We start from the raw sequence: 27797 nt of genomic DNA, 5'->3' as shown, positions 1-27797 counted from the left end.
AAATTACAAGAGTGAGGACATCATGTCAAACGAGCTGCCACTGTGCCACTCACTGTTTTATCGTTATCTTATGCGAACTAAAAAAGTGATTACTGGTCATTACCATGTTTTATACAACACATAATATCTTGTTAGAATCATTGTGATTCACTGCTAATTCTTTCACACCAGCAAAACTATAAGTGAAAGTAAACTTAACAGCTGTACCAGTCAGATGCAGAATTGTCAATGTCCTTAAATTTTTTAATTATCTCCATAAAACCCTATCTATAGCCCATGCCTCTGCATCCTTACTTGACAAGAGTCAAAAGCAGTCTGCCTCATAAACTGTCCCAGGCTAACTTGCAAACTTGACCCCCTTGCCCTACACCACAATGTTGGTTCACTTTCCTTCTTCTATAGGTATATAGGTATGACTGGTTTTTGCTCCTGTGAGATGGCTGCTTGTGTGCCCACACCACTAGCGAGACCATGCAATACTCGGCAAGCTGCTGCATTACATGATTATTGTGCGGCCATCAGCAAGTCAAGGGAGGCCATTTTCATACATGCTTCTTCCCCTACATGACAAAACTCTGGAACTCTACCTTATCATGTCTTTCCCAATAAGTATGACTTGGCATATTTCAAGACAGGTTTTTCACTTTCTCAAAAATTCGTAAATACTTTCCCTTGTCTTTTCTTTTTCTATTTCAACTTTTGTCCATGACTGGAGCCTTTGACATAATTTTTTCTATCATAATTAATTGCTCTTTCCCCCATCAGCAAGGCAACCCCAGGAAACAGACAAAGAATGACCCATCCACTCATATACACACTAACACCCATACACACACATATACATACATATATCAAAATATACACTTATACATACCAACATATACACATATATATACACAGACATATACATATATACACATGTACATACTCATACTTGCATGCCTTCATCCATTCCTGGCACTACCCTACACTAAAGGAAATAGCATTGCTATCCTCTGCTTAAGCGAGGTAGCACCAGGAAAAAGACAAAAAAGGCAACATTTCTTCACACTCTGTCTCTAGCTGTCATGTGCAATGCACTGAAACCACAGCACCCTATCCACATCCAGGCCCTACAGGCCTTTCCATGGTTTACCCCAGACGTTTCACATGCCCTGTCAGTCCATTGACAGCACGTCGACCTTGTTATACCACATCGTTCCAATTCACTCTATCCCTGGCATGCTTTTCACCCTCCTGTATGTTCAAGCCCCGACAGCTCAAAACCTTTCTCTTTCCAACCTTCCACCTCCAATTTGGTCTTCTGCTTCTCCTTGTTCCCTCCAACTCTGACACATGTATCTTCTTCATTTCCAACACACCCATCCTCTTCCGTACAACCCTATCTATAGTTCATGTCTCGCAACCATATAATATTGTCGGAACTACTATTCCTTCAAACATGCCCATCTTTGCTCTCTGCGATAACATTTTCTCCTTCCACACATTCCTCATCGCTCCTAGAACCTTCACCCCCTCCCTCACTCTATGACTCGCTTCCACTTTCATGGTTCCATTTGCTGCCAAGTCCACTCCTAGATATTTGTCCAAACCATTTCAGCACATCCTGTTCATTTTTAATCTACTTCACATCCTACCATACCTCACTTACACTGTCATTACATTATCACCCTTCCTCACTCCTCAGACATTTAACATTTCTAACAAAACCACCGTCTTCCATTCTTGTGAATTTATGGCCCAATACTTCCACCCATACAGCACTACCGAGATTGCCATAAAACAAACCTTTAGGTGATGTTCATTCTTTCTGCACACCCATCAGTGCACCAAAGATGTTTGCCCCCTCACCTACCTTACTGTTTACATGTCATGTCCACTCCAAGATATATAAAAAAAACACTCCATTCACACACACCACTTGCCCCCATACTAAACTTCAAACCTTACCTCTATTCACATTTCCTCTTAACTTCCTCCATTCATAAAATTTTGCAAACTCAGGCACCAACTTCTGTAGTTCTTCACTTTAGTCTGCTACAACAGCTGTCTCATCTGCAAATAACAAATGACCTAGCTCCCAAACTCCCTCAACACCCAGCATACTGCAGACCCACCTCAATCTTTAAGATCCTTGCATTTACCTCCATCACCAACCCAACCATAAACAGATTAAACAGCCATGGTGACATCACATATCTCTGACACAGACCCACCTTTACCTGAAATCACTCACCCTCTACCCCTGTACATGCATACAAACCTTACTCTCCTGTTAAAATACTCTACAGTTCATATATTTGTAGCACATTTCACAAGGTACCCCTATCAACACTATAATAAGCATTCTACAGATCCATAAATGCAACATAAAAATCCTCACCTTTCGGGAAGTATTTCTCATATATTTTTCAAAGCAAAGACCCAGCATGCACATTCTTTACCACTCCTGAAGCCACATTGCCCCTCCCCAGGCTGATGCACTGTGCATGCCCCCATCCTCTTAATCACCATTCTCCTAAACAATTTACTACGCACAATCAACTTTTTAGGAAGAAAAAAATACCTTAAACTGTTTATGTAGAATTATATATTCTGGCTTCCTTTACAAGATAAATGAAATCTTAAAACTTTATACATTCAATTATTTTGGCTTTGAAAAGCTATCACTCTATTTACTTTAATTATCATCTAAAATTTCTCCATTATTCCTTCTATTGCTATTACAATAATTCATATTTGACACTGAGATTTCTATAATCTAGGCATCCCCTCTGTACATGTTTCATGATTACACTGCAAATACAGGCAGGCATCACAGATCTCTCCATTAAGTGACCATGGGTCAACATATAACCCATTCTCATTTGACAAATAATTACCTTCAAACAGCAATTCCTGTTGAAGGAGGAATGCTCAACTACAACATTTTTTATTTTTTTTTTATTTTTTTATACTTTGTCGCTGTCTCCCGTGTTTGCGAGGTAGCGCAACGAAACAAACGAAAGAAATGGCCCAACCCCCCCCCATACACATGTATATACATACGTCCACACACGCAAATATACATACCTACACAGCTTTCCATGGTTTACCCCAGACGCTTCACATGCCTTGATTCAATCCACTGACAGCACGTCAACCCCGGTATACCACATCGCTCCAATTCACTCTATTCCTTGCCCTCCTTTCTCCCTCCTGCATGTTCAGGCCCCGATCACACAAAATCTTTTTCACTCCATCTTTCCACCTCCAATTTGGTCTCCCTCTTCTCCTTGCTCCCTCCACCTCCGACACATATATCCTCTTGGTCAATCTTTCCTCACTCATCCTCTCCATGTGCCCAAACCACTTCAAAACATCCTCTTCTGCTCTCTCAACCACGCTCTTTTTATTTCCACACATCTCTCTTACCCTTACGTTACTCACTCGATCAAACCACCTCACACCACACATTGTCCTCAAACATCTCATTTCCAGCACATCCATCCTCCTGCGCACAACTCTATCCATAGCCCACGCCTCGCAACCATACAACATTGTTGGAACCACTACAACATCTTTCTTTATATTCTGCAGTTATCTTTTGGGGCTTTCAAGTCCCATCTAGCTTGTCATAATTCATTTTGCACATCTTATCATTGTGGGGTATACATCTCATATACAGACTGATATATATACCTGTTTCAACCTCAGCATCTGCTTTTTCATTACCACTAATACCAACACCAACAATATTCTACACTCTCAAGTTTTGAAAGAATTCATACAATCCTATCCAGGGCTTTTTGAACCATGGGATGCAATGGAGCATGGTGTGATATGGTTTGCATTCTGTGAACTTGAGTAGACTATAAATTTCTTATCTGGAGACTGCTCAGTTAATTCAAGTGCAGCCTGAATACCATACAGGTCTTTGCAAATACAGACAATTCTCTTGGTAGTGTTGCTACACGAGATTCTCTTTTAATAACTATGGCAAAGCCTACACCTTTATCACATTTTGAGCCAACACTAAACATCTATGTTTAGTATGAATGAATAATAACATACTGTAAGATTTTTTGTTATTTCAAAAGCAATGTTGCTTTTGGTTGTTTTCATCCATTATTTGTAAAGTTTGATGTCAGGAACCTAAGTGTGGAAACCAAGCAAAACCTACTTCATGATTTGAGTCCCAGTCCAAACCATTCTCGATAATGGCACTTTTTATTCTTCTATAAAACAGTCAAGAGAACTCTGGATGTTTATCAAATACCTGTCTTCTCAGCGACAAATGCATATTTATGCGTAAGGTTAGATGATGTATGTTTAAGCCCACAGATATACTTCAAGCCAAGCTCTTCAAGCTGTCAATTCATAGGCGACTGTGGTCCAGTTTCAATCTACATAGTTAACCATATAACTTCAAAATGACCTACAAAACATTTAAAGATTTTGTCACTTGTAAGATTTTCATTATGAGGGACCCATGTCAATCCATGTCAATCTTGTATCAAAAGTTATTCTTAAAAGTTTTGGCTCTTCATATGGAATGAGAATAACTTTCAAAAATGTATGTGGAACTACTGATCAGTTTTTTGCCCAACTGGGAATTTCAACATCAGCAACATCAGTTTACAAGTGTCTCACATTAAGTCCAGGAAATGATAATACATCACTGATGGCCAAATCATCAACAAAGAGATATGATCTGACATTCCCTGAAATTGTGTCTATAACACTGCTAATGGCAGCAATGATGAAGGTAACACTTAATAAACTATCCTGTGGCACATCTTCTGCCTGTGGGAATGCCCTTAAGCACTCACTAAAAACCCTCACATCTAATTTGCCGCCTTTCAAAAATGTTGAATAAACTTTACTAGACTGCTTCAAAGACTCATTTTGTGGAACTGCATTATAATACCATATCTCCAAGAAGTGTATAGGCTTTTTCTTAAAGAAAGCTGCTATTGTATGATCATGATAAATAAATCCTTACTGAAAGTCTCTTGACATAAGTATCAGGGGGTCTGTGGCAGATGGAAACTTTTTGAAACCATACTAGCATGGAGGATACAATTAGCTCTTTCAAAGTTCCCAATCAATCTAGTGTTAGTCATTTTTCCATTAGTTTGAAAAGGTAAATAATCAGTCCAATAGATCTATAGTTTGTAGCTCTGGTAAAATCTTTCTCTGGTTTGAGAATGGCAAGAAAAAGGATATCTTCCAATTACACAGGAATACACTAAACATCCACATTCTGCTAACCATTCACAGGCAATTTTTTCCTCAATCTATCTGGCCATTCTGGTCCTTCTTTTTCTTTTTTGAGTCAATAAAGCAGTCAAGTACTAAGAAATAATGGATAAATAATACATTACGATATTCTCAATACTTTTATTAAATAATCATACACTAAGTATTGTGTAATTAATTAGTACACTTATCTAAAACCTTCTGCTTTACACACCTGATCATTCTGGCAGCTATTATGATGGCAACTTTACATTCTTACCATTTCCAAGTCTATAACCACGAGAGCCAGTGAAAGGTATTTCAAGGAAGGAATTTATAGTTTCATCCTATATATATTCCGCTCTTCCCTTAATAGTAAATCTCCTTCTGTCACATTCTTCTAAATTGGTCTCCTCACTATCATCACCGCTGCTGAAGAAACTGGTCTCAACTTGTGTAACTTCCTGAATCAGAAATGGCCACTAAATCATCAAATTTGTATATTTCCTCTCTTTTTAGGTATTTGTGGCATATGCTTGTCATGGTGCTGGGAATCTGTATGCTTAAACAACTGCCGAGGTGGGAGAAAAAAGTTACACAATACTGCCAATGTGGTGTGGAGTACAGAAAACAAAACAAGAAAAAACATCACCTGGAATAGAAACAGCAAAAATATCACTGAACACGACAGTGACAGTGAGCAAATGTTGCATTCCTCCACTCTCAATTCCATGGGGTAACCAAGCCGACTATTCACATCAGCTGACTTCTGAGGCTATACCATGCTACCAGACATAAAATTTCCCCATCATATTTGAGTAATAGTATTTGTTCCATAAATCAAACCTAATGAAAGAAAGCCTTATATTACATACAAATCATCAGAATTTTTAGGTGGTGACGAACTGTTCCCATTCATCTTTTTAGCATCTTGTCCTTTTATCAGACCTTTAAATATATTGCATGTAAACACTTATAAATAACTTAACCCATCTCTTTTAGTACCTATCTGCTTGACTGGCATGCTCATTTAGGTACATTACTATATTTCCCCTTTCTTACTGTTTCTAGTCCCACTTCATCTTTACTCTAATTCATTTTCCCCGAAAAAACCTATTTCAATCTCTTCCAGATCAAACAAAAACGTTTCCCTTTTTCCTACCTTTCAACAACTTTTCATGGTATTCTTATGATCACTTAAAGACATTTCTAAGGCAAAAAAATCACCATAGCCTACTCTGTACTTTCCTCTTAAGGCTTTCTATCCCTTCTCGATCTTTAAATAATTCACTATAATTTCCTTTACCTTAGTTAGAAGCATTAATCGGTGTTTGCCCTATATCATATACACTCTGTTTACTATTCCTTACGACTTTTTTTTTTTTTTTTTTTTGCTTGTCGCTGTCTCCCGCGTTTGCAAGGTAGCGCAAGGAAACAGACGAAAGAAATGGCCCAACCCACCCCCATACACATGTATATACATACGTCCACACATGCAAATATACATACCTACACAGCTTTCCATGGTTTACCCAAGACGCTTCACATGCCCTGATTCAATCCACTGACAGCACGTAAACCCCGGTATACCACATCGATCCAATTCACTCTATTCCTTGCCCTCATTTCACCCTCCTGCATGTTCAGGCCCCGATCACACAAAATCTTTTTCACTCCATCTTTCCACCTCCAATTTGGTCTCCCACTTCTCGTTCCTTCCACCTCCGACACATATATCCTCTTGGTCAATCTTTCCTCACTCATTCTCTCCATGTGACCAAACCATTTCAAAACACCCTCTTCTGCTCTCTTCAACCACGCTCTTTTTATTTCCACACATCTCTCTTACCCTTACGTTACTTACTCGATCAAACCACCTCACACCACACATTGTCCTCAAGCATCTCATTTCCAGCACATCCATCCTCCTGCGCACAACTCTATCCATAGCCCACGCCTCACAACCATACAACATTGTTGGAACCACTATTCCTTCAAACATACCCATTTTTGCTTTCTGAGATAATGTTCTCAACTTCCACACATTCTTCAAGGCTCCCAGGATTTTCGCCCCCTCCCCCACCCTGTGATCCACTTCCGCTTCCATGGTTTCATCCGCTGCCAGATCCACTCCCAGATATCTAAAACACTTTACTTCCTCCAGTTTTTCTCCATTCAAACTTACCTCCCAATTGACTTGACCCTCAACCCTACTGTACCTAATACCCTTGCTCTTATTCACATTTACTCTTAACTTTCTTCTTTCACACACTTTACCAAACTCAGTCACCAGCTTCTGCAGTTTCTCACATGAATCAGCCACCAGCGCTGTATCATCAGCGAACAACAATTGACTCGCTTCCCAAGCTCTCTCACCCACAACAGACTTCATACTTGCCCCTCTTTCCAAAACTCTTGCATTCACCTCCCTAACAACCCCATCCATAAACAAATTAAACAACCATGGAGACATCACACACCCCTGCCGCAAACCTACATTCACTGAGAACCAATCACTTTCCTCTCTTCCTACACATGCCTTACATCCTCGATAAAAACTTTTCACTGCTTCTAACAACTTGCCTCCCACACCATATATTCTTAATACCTCCCACAGAGCATCTCTATCAACTCTATCATATGCCTTCTCCAGATCCATAAATGCTACATACAAATCTTTTTTACTGGTTTAAATCACCTTATGTTGCCTTTAAATTCTCTCACTCCTTTCCTAACAGCATCTGATATGTTCTGATGCTCATGTATAGTCTTTTACAAAGCCTTACTACACCAAACAGTTTCCTTCATGCTGAACTCTCCTCTCCAATATAACACTCTCATATTCAATTTTCAAAAAAAAAATTCCACTCTCCCATATTCAACAATTCAAAAACCATGCAATACTGCACTTATTGTTTTTATCTTATGTTCCACATGCTAACTTCCCAACTTCTAGACTAACCCTGCTTCATTCTTTTGGTACAACAAATAATACAACAATATAACTTTCTTCAAGCAAAACCTCAGTTCATTTTACTATCCATCACCTAGTTCTTCATTCCATTATCCACCAATATATATATCAATCAAGTTCATTATTTCTGCCATCAGTACAATGATGTGTATATAATTTGTTTATGACTAAATGTACCATTAAAAAAAATCTTTGTGTATGTCCAGTATTTTCTCTCCCTTAACATTTCTCAATCTAATACCTTCGCTGCCCATCATACTAAATTATTATCCCACACACTTCAAATGACTGGAAAGAAACCTACACTAGGAAAAGAAATTAAATATATATATTAGTAATTACTTGGTAACCATGTTTTAACCAAATCAGGAGAGACAGTTTGATAAATGTCATTCCTAAAACACATATAGAAGAAAACTATATTGAAAAAAAGTAATACAATAAGAAGTTTGTACTTACCAAAGGGAGTTATATTCAACAGGCAGCAGATCCTACTTCTTTGCAGAAAACATTGGGGCATTTTCACTTTCTTGTATACAATTCATTACTAAATGTACATTTACTGTATCTCTAAGTCTCTATATTTATATGTAATATCCACATATAAAAGAACACTTTCTGCCCTTTATGTTTTGCATCACTTGGATTACCTTATTCTTTTCCAGACAATTCATTAACTTTAAATTCCTCTAACTAGTCTGATTACACATTCTATTTAAGTGCAGGGGTTTTATCTTTCTGTACCAATGGAAGCAATAGAAAGTACTCTTACCATGCTGAATTATATTATTACATGGCAAAAGGTCCAACCATTATCTTTCTTAATAACTTTGACCTTTGTGCGGATGGTCTGTACCTTACTTTTCCTCTACTTTCCACTGCACTCTCCTTATCTCTTATAAGTTATGGATGCTTTAACATCAAAATGCCACAGTACACTAATAACTGTAATACACACATCAGAATCACTGTAAGACAACACTGCATCTACTCATGGAGATGAGCTCATACTGACAGGCGTGTAAACAAATCACATGGATATGAGAGGGCTGGGCTGCAGCTCCACATGGTTAATGCCACAAAATATTCTCCACCTTCTGGATATGATTTCAGTTGGAAAATTACCTTCAATATCATTATATAACCCTATGACCCCTTCTTAAAGGGCTTCTACAGCTTTAAGGCTGTATGATCATCTGCAGCATGGAAAGGATGAACTATTTTCAAGTTATGAGATTGTAATCACTCTGGTTAACTGACGATACAATCTCGCTGAAGGTGACCTTTCACTCATGCTGTAACCCCAAGCGGGTGGAGTCTGGTAACACCATGACTTAGAATAATGATAAAACACAATGTTCCTGGAAACACAATGTTCCTGGAAACACAATGTTCCTGGAAACAGCTTTAGGGATGGGTCTGGGGTTCCCAGTTCTGCAAAATTAATCCCCACAACTTGCACATGCCTGAATTTACTTAATCCATTTAATGTAAATGGAAAAAGGGTAAACAATGCTAAGAATACAGCTTTCCAGATTGAAGAAACCTATGTTTGAGGGATTTCTCTATGTTTTCTTCATCATCCTTCCCAACCTTTGCACTTGTGTACACCCAACACACTACCTTAATGATCTACACTGCACAAGCACGTGACTAAAAAGGCTTCTCTTTATTTGCTCCTTTTGTTAATACACTGATATATACTTCACAATAAAACTTAATGGTTCCCATCTTCAATATAATTCAAACTACTGACAGCTAATTACTACATGCTCTTCCACACGTACTTTCCATCTATCTTTCCTTCACAACACCATACCCTCCCCTACCATACTGCACCTCCTACCACCTACTCCTGACATCATTATAAAGTAATATGCCTTCTTCCTCTCATCCTGTCCTGTCCATTTAGTTCCACTCTCCTGAAATCCATGCATACTTAATACTGGAAAAAATTGGGCTGTATTTTAGGGCTCATCAATACTTCACTTTTGCTGAAATTTTTACCCTAAACTACAACCACATATGCCTCCAAATCATAGAGTAATCCTTACTTCTACTAATCAAAATACATTCTCCAGCTATTCAGTTTCTCAGTAGCCATTCCCTCACTTCCTCCAGTTCTCCTTACCCCTACTGATCAAAATACATGTCACAGTTATTCACCTTCTCAGCAGCCAGTCCCTCACTTCCTCCATATTCCCCATACATGTCAGAGTATTTCCTTCATACAGACATGTGGTGTACCAATGATCATGAAAGTGTCTAATTCTTTTCTTTCAAACTGGAACACCTAGCAATATGATGACCATCTTAACTTCCAAAATGAATTTTGCATAAATGTATTCGCCAAAAAGATGTGAACAACTTTTCATCAACAAACTACATGAAATCAAACCAGATATTGAGAACAACAAACTGAGTAGTGCTATTCTTCAGCTAGGAGAGTTCACTGATGCCTCACTAAAGCTGACTGCTAGTCCATACCGATAACCAGGTAGATCTTTACTACTAAAAAATCAAGCATGCATACAAGGATAAAAAAAGAGAGCCAACTGGAATATTTGATCATCATATGATAGCCAATGCAACTAAAACATGGACATGGAATGAGTCTCAGAGTCAAGAACTCTGGCTATGGAAATGAATTATTTGAAAGGAGCACAAGGCATGACTAGATGGAATGGAAAAAGTAATAAGGGGGTGTATGAAAGATTCTGTATGACAGGGAAGGCAGAGGGAATGAATTGTGGTGTGGTAGAAAGGGTGAAACATTATATCTGATAAAAATGCAAGGCAGGCAGTTTACAAGGAGTGTATTATAGTACAATCAAAGGAGTTGGTGTAAGAGGAAGATCATCTGTGACATGAGAAAACAGAAAGGAGTTGTGGAGGGAGAGAAATGAGGGAAGAATGGATGGAATAATGTAAGCAAGAAAATCATGTAAGGACAGAGAGAAGTGGAGACTTTTTTCCACTGGATAACCCCTTGATGGCAGTTCCCAGAGTGAGCAAACATCAGAGATATAGAGAAGCAGATGGATAGATTCATAACTGCCCCAGGACCAATTTCCATTAAAGAATCCTGGTTTTATCCAGGTCCTTTTTTAAGACTCTAGCAGCCCAAGGATGCACTACTTCCAGTAGCAGGAAAATGCAGACTCCTTTGGAATGAAAAATTTCTTGATGAGACTGTACCTCTAATGATAAGAGTCCCACCAAAAATGACTTTTCACTCGCAGCATAACCTGGGGCAGGAGGAGTCCAGCAACATCTAAATAAATTATATATTTTATTATTATTATTATACTTTGTCACTGTCTCCCGCGTTTGCGAGGTAGCGCAAGGAAACAGACGAAAGAAATGGCCCAACCCCCCCCATACACATGTATATACATACGTCCACACACGCAAATATACATACCTACACAGCTTTCCATGGTTTACCCCAGATGCTTCACATGCCTTGATTCAATCCACTGACAACACGTCAACCCCGGTATACCACATCGCTCCAATTCACTCTATTCCTTGCCCTCCTTTCACCCTCCTGCATGTTCAGGCCCCGATCACACAAAATCTTTTTCACTCCATCTTTCCACCTCCAATTTGGTCTCCCTCTTCTCCTTGCTCCCTCCACCTCCAACACATATATCCTCTTGATCAATCTTTCCTCACTCATCCTCTCCATGTGCCCAAACCACTTCAAAACACCCTCTTCTGCTCTCTTAACCACGCTCTTTTTATTTCCACACATCTCTCTTACCCTTACGTTACTCACTCGATCAAACCACCTCACACCACACATTGTCCTCAAACATCTCATTTCCAGCACATCCATCCTCCTGCGCACAACTCTATCCATAGCCCACGCCTCGCAACCATACAACATTGTTGGAACCACTATTCCTTCAAACATACCCATTTTTGCTTTCCGAGATAATGTTCTCGACTTCCACACATTCTTCAAGGCCCCCAGAATTTTTGCCCCCTCCCCCACCCTATGATCCACTTCCGCTTCCATGGTTCCATCCGCTGCCAGATCCACTCCCAGATATCTAAAACACTTCACTTCCTCCAGTTTTTCTCCATTCAAACTCAACTCCCAATTGACTTGACCCTCAACCCTACTGTACCTAATAACCTTGCTCTTATTCACATTTACTCTTAACTTTCTTCTTCCACACACTTTACCAAACTCAGTCACCAGCTTCTGCAGTTTCTCACATGAATCAGCCACCAGCGCTGTATCATCAGCGAACAGCAACTGACTCACTTCCCAAGCTCTCTCATCCCCAACAGACTTCATACTTGCCCCTCTTTCCAAAACTCTTATATATATATATATATATATATATATATATATATATATATATATATATATATATATATATATATATATGTGATCGGGGCCTGAACATGCAGGAGGGTGAAAGGAGGGCAAGGAATAGAGTGAATTGGAGCGATGTGGTATACAGGGGTTGACGTGCTGTCAGTGGATTGAATCAAGGCATGTGAAGCGTCTGGGGTAAACCATGGAAAGCTGTGTAGGTATGTATATTTGCGTGTGTGGACGTGTGTATGTACATGTGTATGGGGGGGGGGGGTTGGGCCATTTCTTTCGTCTGTTTCCTTGCGCTACCTCGCAAACGCGGGAGACAGCGACAAAGTATAAAAAAAAAAAAAAAAAAAAATATATATATATATATATATATATTAAATACATATGACCAAGGAGAAGTCCAGCAACATCTAAATAAATTATATATATATCAAATACATATGACCACTAGGACGCAAGAATACCCTATTATGTATGTTATATACTCAGCCTTTCCTAAAGCCTTTGATAAAGTAACACATAAAAGATTGCTAAGTAATATAACCATGGCATAGAAGATCAATTCTGTGCATGGATAGCAGACTGGCTTTCTGAATGGAAGAACTGTTAAACAGGAAAGTGTCAGACTGGATTCACATATCTGGTGGAGTTCCTCATGGCTCAGTGCTGGGACCAATACTTTTCATAATCTAAATCAATGACCTAGAGACAGAACTCTTGAGCAGGTTTTCAAAATTTGCTGGTAACACATTACAGCACCATCATGCCATCCGAGCAACAAAAATCATGCAAGAATTCTCCATGCCATTAGAACACTGGCTCAGTCAAAACAGAATGTCTACATCATTAAAGAAAAGTACTGTCTCCATCTGAACTCCTGACTGACGTGAATCCAATGTGCACCTATTCATCACCCTAAATAGCTGACCACTCCCAATCAATAACATCATTTTAGGCATTGCAAAAGATAAGTTAGTGACATTCACTCCCCACAACAAAAAGCCCATAAACTAAATGTCCTGAGAACACTTATTGGTATCACAGTTGAACTAGAAAAAGAATATTCCAATATCCTCTTCAAACAAGTCAGCACAGTCAAGTTTATATTAAGATGTATGGTAAATGAGAAAGACTATCATATCAAAACTGCAGAGCCCATGCCTGAAAAGGGAGAAACTAATCTTATTCTCTATCAAATAAGTTCCTCCTATGAGAAGCAGTGGATTTGTTAGGCATCATCAAGTAATGTGTAAGTGCTCGTTCCAAGAGAAAGAACCCCACGCTAGTTGTTAGAGATGATTAAAGAAGTATCTAGCTTCCCCCTTCTTCCATGGAAGACTACTATATAAACCAATAAAACACATTGATGAAGATCTAAGGTGAAACCAATCAAAACTTTGTATATATGACCCAAACCAAAAGAGCTGCAAGCTGTGAATGCATGCAAGTGTTTCCACTGTAGCAAACATGGACATTTTCATGCAGTCCGTTATCATGAAGACAAAGGAGAACAAAGAAGTAAAGAGGAGAGGATAGCAACCTCCATGGACCAGTCTAAACTAATTGCTGTCCTTTCAGGAAAGAAGACCGTATCTCTGATTATTTGTCTTATTTCAGTTGCTGTATGTCTGCATGACACCCACAGGTTCATGAGCAATAAGCCAATATAAGTGCTTAAGATACTGGCTAACCTGGAATCACTGTGAAAGTCATGCTTGTCATACCCAAAAGGAGCACTGGAGGTATCAAGCAGTGTACTTACTGATTACACATCAGGTGTATGTTTTGCTGTTCACATCCACTTCAGTACTTCATACCAAACTAGGGATGCTCATGCTATTTCCCTGAAAGATGCTATATGTAACCTCATTGTCAGAAACATCCCTGAAGCCCCTTTTTCTGTTTGTGAAAAGGAATCAGACTATGAAGATGGTTATCCAACTGGTGAAGAGAGAATTCCTGTGGTCAAAGATGCTACTCATACTGAAGACAAAATATCTTTGGTTCACATGTACATTAAGTCTAGTGGTGAAGCTGAAACTCTTAGGTCTTTGACAAACTTCCCTCTTCCAACAAACTAATGGTCTTACAAAGAAAATGATGGTATCATGGAAGTTGTGCTGATGTCAGCTCAACAACATGAGGACAAGCATAACAAGTAGCCTAGAGTGAACAAAATTGCAAAGGAAAGTCCAATCATTCCAGAATAAGAAGCTGACAAGTCTTTAAATGCATTCTTCAAAGTGGATCACGGTAAAATGCATCAACTGACATCAATTGGCCAAAAAACAGGATATGGTAAAAAGCTCTCGCAAAGAAACATAGTGTACCGCTAAATTGGCTGTTGTACCTGAGTCATGTAGGGGCAAGGTTCTAAATCTTACACATGATGCATTACAGGAAAGTTTGATGTAATTCTACAAGTTTCCATGTATGTTACACATCATATCCAATAATTCTAAATGGTTTACATATTAATGTTTACACTAAGAACAACTATTATATTTCTAAAACAGCATTATTCAAGAGGTTATATAGCTTCTGCCCATTTATGTCCTAGATGAAAAAAATCTTTATTCCAGTTTCTCCAGGGGAAAAACTACAATTTTCTACTTTTTACTAAAAGTTGTATATAGAATGCCTATAAAGGCAATTTTGAATAAGAACATATGCAATCTTCAAACTATGAAACCTGAACATATTCTAAACAATACATCTCAAAATTAAATCCAATTAACTCTAGGAATGAATCAATGTACTGTGCCCACAAAAATCTTGTCTGTCTTCCCATGAATTTCAAGGGTGACGTCAAACTTACATTTTACTACTTTGTCTTCTCTCCTTTGGCCGTGATTACCATGTACAGACATATGGGCATGGAACTGGCAAGGTTCCTGAAGTATTTTAGTCACTGTATTGGGTTTATAGGGTTTTGATCTCCAGATTGAGGTGAGGCACTGGTAAATTGTAGCAGGAAACGACTGCCTAATCGTGTGTTCTGAACATCCAGTGCACCTAGAAATTTTATGTGTACACATATTTTCTTGCTTCCAGGTGAGAATTCAAGCTTTCTCCTTAGAATGGTAAAAGCCAACCATCTTGAAGCACAATTTGAAGAAACACGGTGCCCAGAAAAAGAAATTCCTAAAATGAAGTGGAAGCCTGGAAGAGTAAAGAAAGAATTTTATTCCCCCAAGAAAGCCTGAAGCACACTGCTGCCTGAGGTGCACTGAGGCAGGTTGCTGGTGCTCACATTGGTAGAAACACTAGTCTCAGTGACCAGATATACAATGATTTCACCCTGAAAGCATCACGTGCTTGCATCCACAATGAACATCAGCCGTGTATTGCCTCTGGAAATTCATGGGAGGACAGACAAGGCTTTTTGAGAACACTGTATATGTCATGTTATGATTTGGTTTAGCTAATGATCACTTAAATCAAGGTGCTCTAATCAAGGCTCTCCATCCAATCAAAAGAAAGATCATATTCTAAGGAAAATAGCTCTGGGTTAAGCTGTTCCATTTTTAGTTATAAACAGAAAATTAAATAATAATGCTGATGGGCAATTCTGAATTTTTCTTTGTTTAAACACAAGGAAAAAAAGATATATCTTGTTCTTAATAGGCTAAAATTTGAGTATACCAATACATTATTCAGTCCAACTGATTATTAGAAAATTCAGATGCTTCTACTAGATACAGCCCAAAAATATATTTATGAAAAAAATCTTTCAATGAAATGACAAAACTGATTCTTTTCTCTGAAACTGTTACTGTTTCTAGTCTACAAAGTTGTTCTACTTGTCAATTTCAAGGTGGGTTTGTTGGAGGGCATTTTTTTTTTCTGCTAATCAGAATCTTGTGACACATTGTAACCAAGAAAATCAAAACTTTCATAATGTTATACAAAATACATTTCTATTGATGTTTTATGCCATATTCCAGTGGGAGAGAGCAGCTCTTACAAGTGCTTATAATATTCCATCATATAAAAATGATCAGACAAAACTAGGCAGGATTTCAGAGCAGAGGGATCTTATGGGGTGGAGATTTACAAATTCAAGAACTGAGGCCTGCATAACCTAACCCTGGTTATGTAAGGTACGGTTTTGTTTGGTCCCGACCCATTCAAACCATACCTAACCTAACCTTGGACCAAGATCTGAGGAAATTTGCCTCTTACCTTATGTGGGTGTGTATGATGAAGAAATTCTTGAGAACACTCAATACACAGACAGTTTCCAGACGATGCTGTTCTCTATATGATGTCATGTAAAAGACATGTCCAGGGCCTTATTTCTACCTCTGCCTTACAAAGGTCTTGAAATGTGAAATTATAGTTGGCACACATGTTGACAGCCACTACAGCACTCTTCAAGAGATTTTTTTTAGTTTAAATACCATGACTTTCCATGACTCATCTGTTAAAACAAAAGAACATCAAGAAACATTATATGCACATGATACACACTATATTATACTTCAGATCCCTTCTTGATTAGAGAAAAAAAGCACTCAGATGACATGGATTTAAGAACCATAAAAAAGGGGGGGGTGATGGTGGGATGGTGGCTCATTTCCCATGCCAGGTGAACAAAGGGCATGTAGTTCACTATTTGATCAGTACTGCACAAACTCCTGCAGTTCTTTTTAACGGGTAAAATCAAAGTTTGTGTATGTCATGATACAACATGCTATATTCTACTGCTCTTATTCTACAACAGCTTTCTTATCAAAAACCCTGCCCACATTCATTATGTGATGTAGTATTTCAAGATATTCCAGAAACTGTCACTTGAAGTTGCTCCTCCCCAACTGGAATATGATTCAGAGCATCATTAGATATGCATTACCAAAAACTCTCATTCTGCAAGACATTTTCTGGGTTGATGTAGCTCAGCTATAACATGAAAAAGTTCTGTAAAGAGGCTCTCAAGTCAAGTTAGATTTGGTAAAGATCCATTCTTAGTGCAATTCTGTGATGGATGATTGCTCATTGGTGGATAAGGTTCAGCATTTCTCTCAGGAAACCTTGTCAGCAAGGTAGATTTTGACCCAAGTGTGTGATTGAGCAGATGCTTGCCAGAGGAAAATACTTCCAACATGGATATCAATATCTTTAAAGGAATAAATCAACGGTGCATGGAAACAGTCATGTACAGACAATAACACAGAAATAAGAACTGAAAAATACCAATGCATGTACCACTGGTATTTAGGAAAGCATTACACTCTCCCTATTGCAAATCTCACTTCATGGCAAAATGAAACCATAGGTACAAATCATGTGTTGAGAGTAATATATCTAGCACTCACAGAAACTTAAAGTTTCACATTTACCCTTTATTTACTCTTTAAAAGCAAAATAATTTTCAGAACCAAATTTAAAACAACTTGAGAGAAAGCAATTCCCATATATACACCAATTTTCAACAGCATATTTCCTACTGTCTATAACATTTGAAGAAGCATAAAAAGTGATGTAGAAGGCATTTAAACTTATCTTTCTTCTTTCTTTAATAACTGTTTGCTATTACTGCTATCAAATAAATGTGACACTTGAGATATCAAAAATAAATAAAAGCCATTCAAGTACTAACTTTTCATTACAAGGAAATAATTTTTTCTATCTTTCTACAACTAACAATATCCTCACAATCATAAAATATTTTGGCTCACAGAGCCATGGAATCAACTCCCTCAACCAAACATGTACGTAACAGCCTTTATACCCTTGATCCATCATATGTAAACAGAAGTGTGTTCAGGATGAAAAACTGAGACATCATTACTTTGCTTGTGCTCACATGAGAAATGATAAAAATTCTCCCAGAGCAGAGTGAAATTATGCTGAAAGTGTAGACAATGAGCTAATCTAACCATTTTATTAACAGGCAGCATACTTCAAAACTAGCTATCCTTAAACCCAGCAACCAAAAAGAGTTGACATCAAACTTTATCCAGTAATACTGAAAAATCTTGCAATACTTACTTCTAAACTGTTGAGTGCAATTTTGAGACAGAGTAAGCTGAAATGTGAGCTTCCTGATAGCTGAAAACATTACAGCACTGCTCATGAAAGATATGAAAAACTGGCAAGAGACTATCAGCTATTCGTCTGAGTTCAAAAGTTTATAAAATTACAGATTAATTGCTTTGAAGTGGTAATGTGGACTACTGGAGCCAGCAAGTTTCAGTCTGTTAGCCTTCCTCACAGGTTAATGAGATGGACTCATGAATAATAGAACATGAAATCTTTTTAATGGACAAAATTACTACAAGCTTGGCATATCATGTTCAAAAAGAACTTGGATAGCTCAGAGGAGGAAAAAAGGAAAATAAAAAAGAGAAAAAGCTGCTCAACATACAAATCTTTGTCTTGGTCAGAAAATTTCCTTATTGAATACAAGAGCATGATCAAGGTAGAAAGCAGTAATGTGACCAGTGGTCATGAGACTCATGACCAATCATAAGTAGCATTCCATAAGAATCTATGCTTGGATGAACAGTGACTGATACTCTCATCAGTATTATTTGCAAAATACTATACTGAAATTACCTTATTATACTATAACCTTTGGCAAAGTGGAAACAATGCAATGGGAGTCAATTTTGCTTATAGATTTTCATAAATCAAACCACCACTTAACATACATTGGCAGATGCTGCCAGGATAAATGTAAGTATCTAGTCTGAGCTATGGAACTCTCAAATACGACTATTCACAGTAACGAGTAAATGTGCAGTGCATGACAGCTAGAAACATTAATATGATCATACATGAATCAATGAGTCATTCTATGCACTGTGCCTATAGAATACAGTGAAAACTCACAAAAATAAGTCAATGTAAGATATAAGAACACTGGTACATTGTTTAATAAGAGGGGGACATAATTATGTGCACTTTTAAAGGTGTACTGAACAGACTATTTCTCAGTTGAGAGACATGTACAGAATAAAAGAAGCTATAATCTAGAGTCATACACCTAATAACAAACTCAACAGTACAAAGTCCATTCATTTTCTAAGCAAGCACATGTCACTTGTTCACTCTCAATCACTTTTTTTTTTCAACTTAAAAACCAGAAAAGGGAATAGGCACAAAGGCAATTAACTGCAACACATTCATGAGATATACTAACACAAGATCAAACAACATATACAGTAAAAATCTAACTGAAATTCTCCTAACCTCAAGCCTCTCACAACTAAAACATATTTGAAAAAAAAATCATTTCAAAATCTTTTTGTTTTTTAGCTTATGCAAGAAAACCCAAGAGAATCTGAAAAAAATCAGTCAAAAGATTTTTATGAGGTGAAGGGCGTGTTAAGAGAGTTCCAAATGCATCTTTTTTTTTTGTATAAAAGACATATACCTTTAAAAACCATAGCATTTCTGAAGGGGGCTACACTGTTTGAGTGAGAAAACCACAACAACCCGTACAAAAATCCACAACCCAATAATGGCCAAGCATGAATCATTTTGGTAGGAGAGGTTTCGCTGCATTTATAAAATCTGAATTCCACTACATGGGAAATAAGAACCCAGAAAACCTGCAGAGCCTGTAAGTGGGACTCAGTGTGTTCAGTAAGTCCAGTAAGCAAAAAATGAAATATGTAAAATATACTCAACATATTTCCAAGACCCCTCGAATTGGAGCATGAAATCAGCCATTACAGAAAGGGCAAAATATAAACATCTTTCACAATTTTTTTTGGCCCAACTAGACAGTTTTTCAAGAAAATCTTTGCCAGCGTTAACTTATAGACTATCAACCAACTTCTGAAGACCTCTATTATACAATTTCAACATAAAAATACAAATTATAATTGAAAAAGATGTTTTGAACGACTAGTTTTTCAAACTCAGAAGTATAAATGCTGATCATATGGCAATATAAACTCATTTTCAGACTTTTCATGCCTAGAATAATAAAGTGTAATTGTAAATGCATTCAAGCTTATGCAAGTCTACGTGAACTCTAAGCCCTTTATTGCCGAGTTAATCCAAGACCAGTAAATTCTTAGCCAGTGCCAATGCCATGCATCTGTTGAATTAGACAAGGAAACTGAATTAAGATGGACAGAACCTTATCCCTAATATTTTTTGAACTACTTCCCCGCACACATGACTATAAGCCTTACAGATTGTGATTTTTCACAACTCGGGGCTGCCAAAATTTAAAACTGCTTCTGCATAAAGCAAATCTGAAAAATATATTGTTCCCAGGTACATAAAACTGAAAAATAACCTCAGCCAAAAAGTTTCACAGGTATGCTTGTAATTATAAACATTTTGATATCTTGTATGAAAGAACTACAACAATGCATATGTATTGTATAAGAAAATCACGCAATAAATGAAAAACCTGACAAGTAGGCCAAGCAAAACTTAAAGTAGAGGAAATCTATGGAATAATTCATAAGAACAAACACAAAAATCATGGAATACCATGTATTACTTTTAATACATTTGATACCTTTGAACTTTATCTTGAAATGTAAATTTTTTTGGGATGGAGAATTGTGCACCTGTGGACTCTACCAAAATCTTTACCTAACTTACATTAAGAACGGAAGTTTTATATGCTGCTACAGAAATAGTTAAATTTTCTGGGCTTGAAATGCTACACAATACTGGGGGAATGTAACCTAACACAAAATGACACAATAATAAACTTATTGGAAAACTTCAGCAAAGCTTTATCAAACTTGGAAATAATAAATGTTCCAGCTCTCATGGGAAAATTTCTAGGTATAACAAATTTGCAAGCCATGCATGCTACTCTCACAGCTTATTAGTAAAGAAACACCAGGAACAGATGAAGAAATGGCTAAAATTGGTCATATCTCTCTAGCTACCATGTTTAATGCACTGAAACCAGAGTCCCCATCAATGACCATTCCTCACAAACCTTCCCATGGTTTTCTCTGACTGCTTCATTTCACTTGGTTCAGCCCATGGTTTTCCCTGACTGATTCATTTCATGTGGTTCAGCCCATTTACAGTATGTTGCCCTCTGTATACCATATTTCTCCAGTTTGCGTTAACCCTTGCATGCCTCACACTACAAGTTCAGGCCCCAAACACTCAAAACATATTTCACTCCACGATTCCACCTTCTTGGTTATCATTTTCCTTGTTCCCTCCACATCTGACATGTATATGTTCTTACTCATCCTCTTCATGTGCCCAAACTGTTTCCCCACACCCTCTTTGAGTCTTCTCATACATAGTCCTCTTACTGCCTTCTCTTTTATCCTTCACTTCTCACTCAACCCTTCTCACATCAAATACTATCCTCAAACATTTCATTCCAACATTCAGCCCCTCCAGTACTTTGTTGTCTAGGGCATAAGTATTCATCCATGCAACACTGGTGGAACTACTATACCACAAGCATATCCATTTTTGCCCATACAGACAGTGTGACCTTTCTTCCCACACATTCCTCAGTGTGCTGAAAATCTTCACAACCCTTGCCCACCCTATGGCTCAATTCAGCTTCAATTGTTTAATTTGCTGCCATGTCCACTTCTTGGTGTCTAAAACACTTCACTTCCTCCATACTGAACATTAAAGAACAGTTATCTAAAATAAACAATATGAATAATAAATAAGCATCAGAACACAAAATGAATAACTACAAGGCATCAGATAAAAAATCAAACTTACAATTTAATTTTCTTCATGACAGGTTTAGCAACATTTGCAAAAACAGTCATACAGGGCAGATCCTTCATCACCTTTTGTTTTTAAAGAAAATTCTGATTTCATACAATAAATTTACAATACATATCCATATATCATTACCAACAATTTACAACCCAATGCTTTTACCTACTTACTCTAGCTTAAATACAGATTGCTTTTACTTCTTTACAAAAAAATATAGCCATTACAAATGTCTATGAATTTTCTTTTTCTGTAAATTACTGCTTCACTTTCATGCACCTTGAAAGTCTACATGTACACAGCCTTTTCAAATGTGGTGTACAGAAACCACACACACACACACACACACACACACACACACACATATATATATATATATATATATATATATATATATATATATATATATATATACATATACATATATATATATATATATATATATATATATATATATATATATATATGTATTCAAATACTAGTACAAAGCCACCATACATAGGTATAGCCTTCAGTAAAGGTTAAAAATCCAGTTGCCACCTTAAGTACAAAAAATATGAGCTTCTAAGAATTCATAGGTGCAATGTAGAAATCTAAATATTATTCATATCATGTGTGATGTATTTTCATCTTCGTCTGTTAATAACAAAACCTCAAAAAAGGAAAACTAGGACTGCAATATTGGGGCAAAAGTTTACAATGAGAGCAATTTAAATCACAAAATAAATATAAAAAAATGATCTTTGTAGCTATGTTATGGTAATATATGAAAAGATGCATGATTAGTTTTGCCTCTGACACTCTGGTGGTCAAAAGAGAAATCTCAACAAATAAAGGTAGGGTTTGGAGGATGTGGGAAAACATAGGGTTAAAAAAGTCTACCTACCTATGTATTACCTTTATTGCCATTTCCATAAGGATGGATCAACTGCATACACACTCTTATAGTGACACTATTACACCCTCACTGCCAGTATAGTGTCACCTGCAATGATTTCTTGTGTTTGCATCCAGTATACATGGGAATTGAGACAGCAGAGCAAAAGTACATTTCCCTAACGAAAGAGTTTTCAAGCTGGGTTCCAAGAAAGTTAATAGGGATCCCTGGGGTGGTTAAGAGATAATGTGTGAGGGATGTTGGGCTTTGGTTATGACATGGGTATCCTTCAAGTCTAAACAGCCTTATACTGATATGTAGGTGGCATGTGTTAATGGATTTGGCACATTCCATAATTAAAGTCTTTCTGAAATTTATGGAAACTGTGTTGACTATACATGGGCAGCCTACCTATGATAAGCATGAATCATTGAGTTGCTGTTGAATTGTTCATGTATTGGGATTAATGATTCTTTCTGTCGTCTGAAGGTGGAGTTTGTCAGTGCTTTTGGTTCATTAATTTTGCATGTGACCCTTGTGTTGGTAACATTCATGTACTGTGCAACTTCCTGTGTTAAATGTGATGCCAAAACTAATTGGATGTTTACTAAGAAGTAGTACAGTAACTGTTTTCCTGTGGGGCAGGATAGCAATAGGAATGGATGAAGGCAAGCAAGTATGAATATGTATATGTGTACATATGTATGTGTATGTGGGCATTTATGTATAAATACTTGTATATGAGTGGATGGGCCATTCTTTGTCTGTTTCCTGGCGCTAACTTGCTGATGTGGGAAATGGCGATTATGTATAACAATAAATAATAAAATATATATACATAAGGGGCAAAGGTTCTGCAGCAATGAAGAGTGTGAGGAAAGACAGAACATCATCTCGGAGAGAAAAAATGGGTATGTTAGAAGGAATAGTAGTTCCAACAATATTGTACAGTTGAGAGGCATAGAGTTGTATGGAGGAGAGTGGATGTGCTGGAAATGAAATGTATGAGGTTGTTTGATCGAGTAAGTAATGAAGGAGTAAGAGAGATGTGTGGTAATAAAAAGTGCAGTTGAGAGAGCAGAAGAGGGTGTGAAGAAATGGTTTGGACATAGGGAGAGAATGAGTTAGGAAAGGTTGACAAAGAGGATATATGTGTCAAAGGTGGAGGGAACAAGAAGTAGGTCAAATTAGAAGGGGGTTTATCATTGGAAAAGTAAGTGATACCTTTTAAAAAAAAATCAACACAACCTACGAAAATTTCATCTAACCTCCACTTAAGTACATACTAATCTTAATGTTCAGCATTCTAGTTTAACAATACTAGTCACATCCTTACTCAAGCACTACAAAACTGGCATCATATGACAACATAAAGATGGCACAACTAGGGATCATGTCATCCCCAGCAGCAATAAAATCTAATGCTGTATATTTCTGCTATCTTCTATGCTACTAAGTCAGGTTAGGTGAGGTTCTGTATGTCCTGTTAATATTTTAAATGCATTATCAATGTTTACATTAATCAATCCCACATATTCCCTGACTGACATAACCATCATGACCTCCTGCTTACGTGATATCGTTCAGTAAATTATAATGTACAAAGGCATTTTCTCGATATTGTTCAGAATAATATAATGCTTCAAATCATGTTCTCCATGTGTTACCGTATTCCCTACACATGCAAAAAGAAAAAAAAAAAGAAAAAAAATCACTTAACATCCAAGGACAAGACTGACAGTAAATCAATGTGTTACACACACCAGGGAAAATGGTGAATTAATTAATGTAAATATAAGAAATATATTAGTAAAATATCATCAGAATCTTAAAAATTTCATGAAATCTCAGGTATCCCTAAAAACCTAAATATGAATTAATACTATGTAAAGAGATACTTGGAATGCAGAAGTCAGGGAACTATACTTAAAATTGTATACTAAACATAATCTATCATCTGAAATTATACCAATTATCCTAAATTTCTCACTTATCAAAAGGGGCAGGGGAGGAAGAATACTGCCCACAAATCTCTTGAGTGTTAAAAAATGCTACAAAGAGGTGTGGGAGCAGAAGGCTGGAAATCCTCTCCTCCTGTATTACTTTTCCAGAGAAACATAGGAAAGAACTAAATAGAGGTCTTTTTCCCTAAAAAACTTAAGTCATCATCTGTTCTGGACACTACCTCGCACATGTGGGAAATAGGGAACATGTATAAAAGTAAAAAAATATCAACTATGGCGTTTCTGTGTATATTAAGAATTCTACAGGACTATCACAACAAATGCATGTCATAAAAACATTTTGGACAGATCAGTAATCATCTGGCATCACAATGAAAAACAGTGTACCACCATAATTCTGATGGTCTTATGGATAAGAGGAACAATCAAATGGCTCCACTGATCTGCATAAATTGAGCATTGTTTTGAGTCAAATTGTGCAAACCCCAGTGAACCTTAATGAACCAATAAGAGTGGAGTCACATCATAAGATGTGATAAGTAAAACAATATCTTAAAAACAGTGACAGAGAAAAGCATAAACTGCCAATACAAACATAAATTTCAAACTAGGTCCCATACAGCATCAGTGGTGTAACTAGCCAAGCTTCCTGCAATCCTCTTAAATTTCAGGGATGGGGATTTGCTAAACCTCAGTTAGTAGCTGAAATGATTGGATATATGTCAACATTACATTTGTCTGCTGTTGGAAACTGTATGGCTGCTTACTATAGTCTGTTTGTTGACATCCAGTGCCAATTTCACAACACTTTGACATGATCTTACTAGAAAACTGAACATTATGATAACTCAGGATTACTAGAAAGGTTTGATGTGTTTTCATATGCCGTGACAATTCATATATGTATATTGGTACCTACTTGCACTTTAACCCCATATTTTCCGTTATACGCTATGGAACTATTGTCTTATATAATATCATTCAATAACATCTTATTCCCAATATCATGCTCCACAGCTGTTAATATTTTCCATGAACATTAACATTGAAGAGATAATTCACTCATTATTCAAAGCTAATAGCCATGCGGAGCTAAACTATGCCTTACCAATAAAAAGTCGGCAAAATACTAATTTGACCCACTTGTGCCGACTAATCGGCAAAAGAACCAGTTTATAAAGGGAAAAAAAATCTGCCGATCTTATTCTAGCATCGCTCCACTCAGTCCCCGTCATAAAGACACAGTAACTAACATTTTCGCAAGACCTACAGGTAATAAGGTGGCACCAAGATTCTCAACCTTTACCCCTGACCCACACAGCGAGGTAATAAATGATGGCACTTGTTCGGCCTTGTACATAATGATGCACTGATACCATATTACACATACTTTACTCTCCTTTGAAACCTTGAATCCACATGATATATAATCAGCTGCCTTTGTCTAAAGAGACGGGACGTACAGAAAAGGCTTCAAATATTCCATTTGTTTCCTGCTTTTGAATTCGAGGGTGACCCTGCATGTCGCCGTGCATGCTCTCGAGTATCGATTCTAAAACACGTATTTCACCCATTATTCAAATGGTCCTCATAATTCATTTATCATGACTACTGTAGGTTACATACCGTATCATTGGCATTATAAAGAACTAGTCCACTGTTATTAGAAGCCATTCCTAAAAACGTTCGTTGGATGTCCGAGAACCACCACACTACCTTCACCACGGTAAACACAACACAGGCGCCACGAGCCTAAACTGTCTTATAAGCCAAGTGGACTATCTACATTCTAGAAAAATAAAATAACATGATTTTGGACTTATTATATCCTTAATTATACATCCATTTATTTTCCATAACTCTCTTTCAAATCTTTACTCTAAGTATTCTTTTTCTTTCAGAGCTCCTTTGATATTTCCTCAGGAAAACGAGGAAAAAAAAATGCTTCTATACATAGCATTTTTTTCTATTCCTTTTCACAGTTCCCTTAGTTTTTTTTTGCGGGTGTCAGAAATTACAAAGACGCTTCTCAGACCCAAATATCCTCAACAGTGTATAACGTGAATTATATAATGCTTTAAGCTTCTCAACGTTTTATAACCTTATTCAAGGGCGTAGCCACATTTTCAAAAATGAACCCACATAACTTGTCCACTTTATTGATATACACAATTACATGACTGAAGGTACGTAAATCATAAATAGCACTGCTTAAATTAACTGTAGATGAGTGGAACAAATTCGGAAATGGGGGCCCTCCATAATTTCCTCATTTGTTGATGTAACAATGTCTGATCAGGATGTGAATTTGTGTCATGATTTGGCAAGTCACTCTGTCAAACCTTTTTCAGGATGACATTTCTAGTGGTTACCGGTCTCCATCTTACCACAAAGACTTGCATAAGTCAATATAAACTTTGTGACCTGTGGTCCCGCCCGGTAAACATGGATGGCTTCCTGAGCCCCATTAAACTTATAAAGAAGGAGGTGAATTGTAATTATATATATGAATTTAATCTAACTATTTTCTTGAAGGGTTCAGTGGAAAACCTCATGACGCTTTTTTTTTTCTTCTTGGGGCGTCCTGCAACTCCAAAGCTGCGCTACACTTAGCAGGAGGGACAGGACGTACCCCTTTGAAATGAATTTGTAAGACAATCCTCTACAGATCCGAACCTTAAACTCATTACTCACCAGAAACCAGACTTTCCCAAGTGAGACTTGCAATCTTCCTTACAC

The 27797-nt window shown here is 37.3% G+C and overlaps 1 protein-coding gene across 3 annotated transcripts in view; it reads right to left on the bottom strand.

Annotated features, from left to right (window-relative positions):
- Positions 1–26804, bottom strand: part of Smn (survival motor neuron) — a 36294-nt gene extending 9490 nt beyond the window's left edge. Inside the window, exons 1-2 of one of the 3 annotated variants that reach the window (XM_071670675.1) lie at positions 26685–26804; positions 16722–16959 (exon numbers count right to left, since the gene is read on the bottom strand). Coding sequence is in view for 1 of the 3 variants with exons in the window: in XM_071670674.1 (XP_071526775.1) it covers positions 26685–26732 (48 nt within the window). In the remaining 2 variants the exon portion in view is untranslated. Of the gene's footprint in view, positions 1–8653; positions 8933–16721; positions 16960–26684 lie in introns of all 3 variants that reach the window. The other 2 variants (XM_071670676.1, XM_071670674.1) reach the window with 2 other exon arrangements.
- Positions 26805–27797: the final 993 nt, after the last annotated feature.

The sequence above is a fragment of the Panulirus ornatus genome, chromosome 15 (genome assembly GCF_036320965.1).
Source record: "Panulirus ornatus isolate Po-2019 chromosome 15, ASM3632096v1, whole genome shotgun sequence".
Classification (NCBI taxonomy): Eukaryota; Metazoa; Arthropoda; class Malacostraca; order Decapoda; family Palinuridae; genus Panulirus; species Panulirus ornatus.
This window is presented reverse-complemented; position numbering and strand designations above follow the sequence as displayed.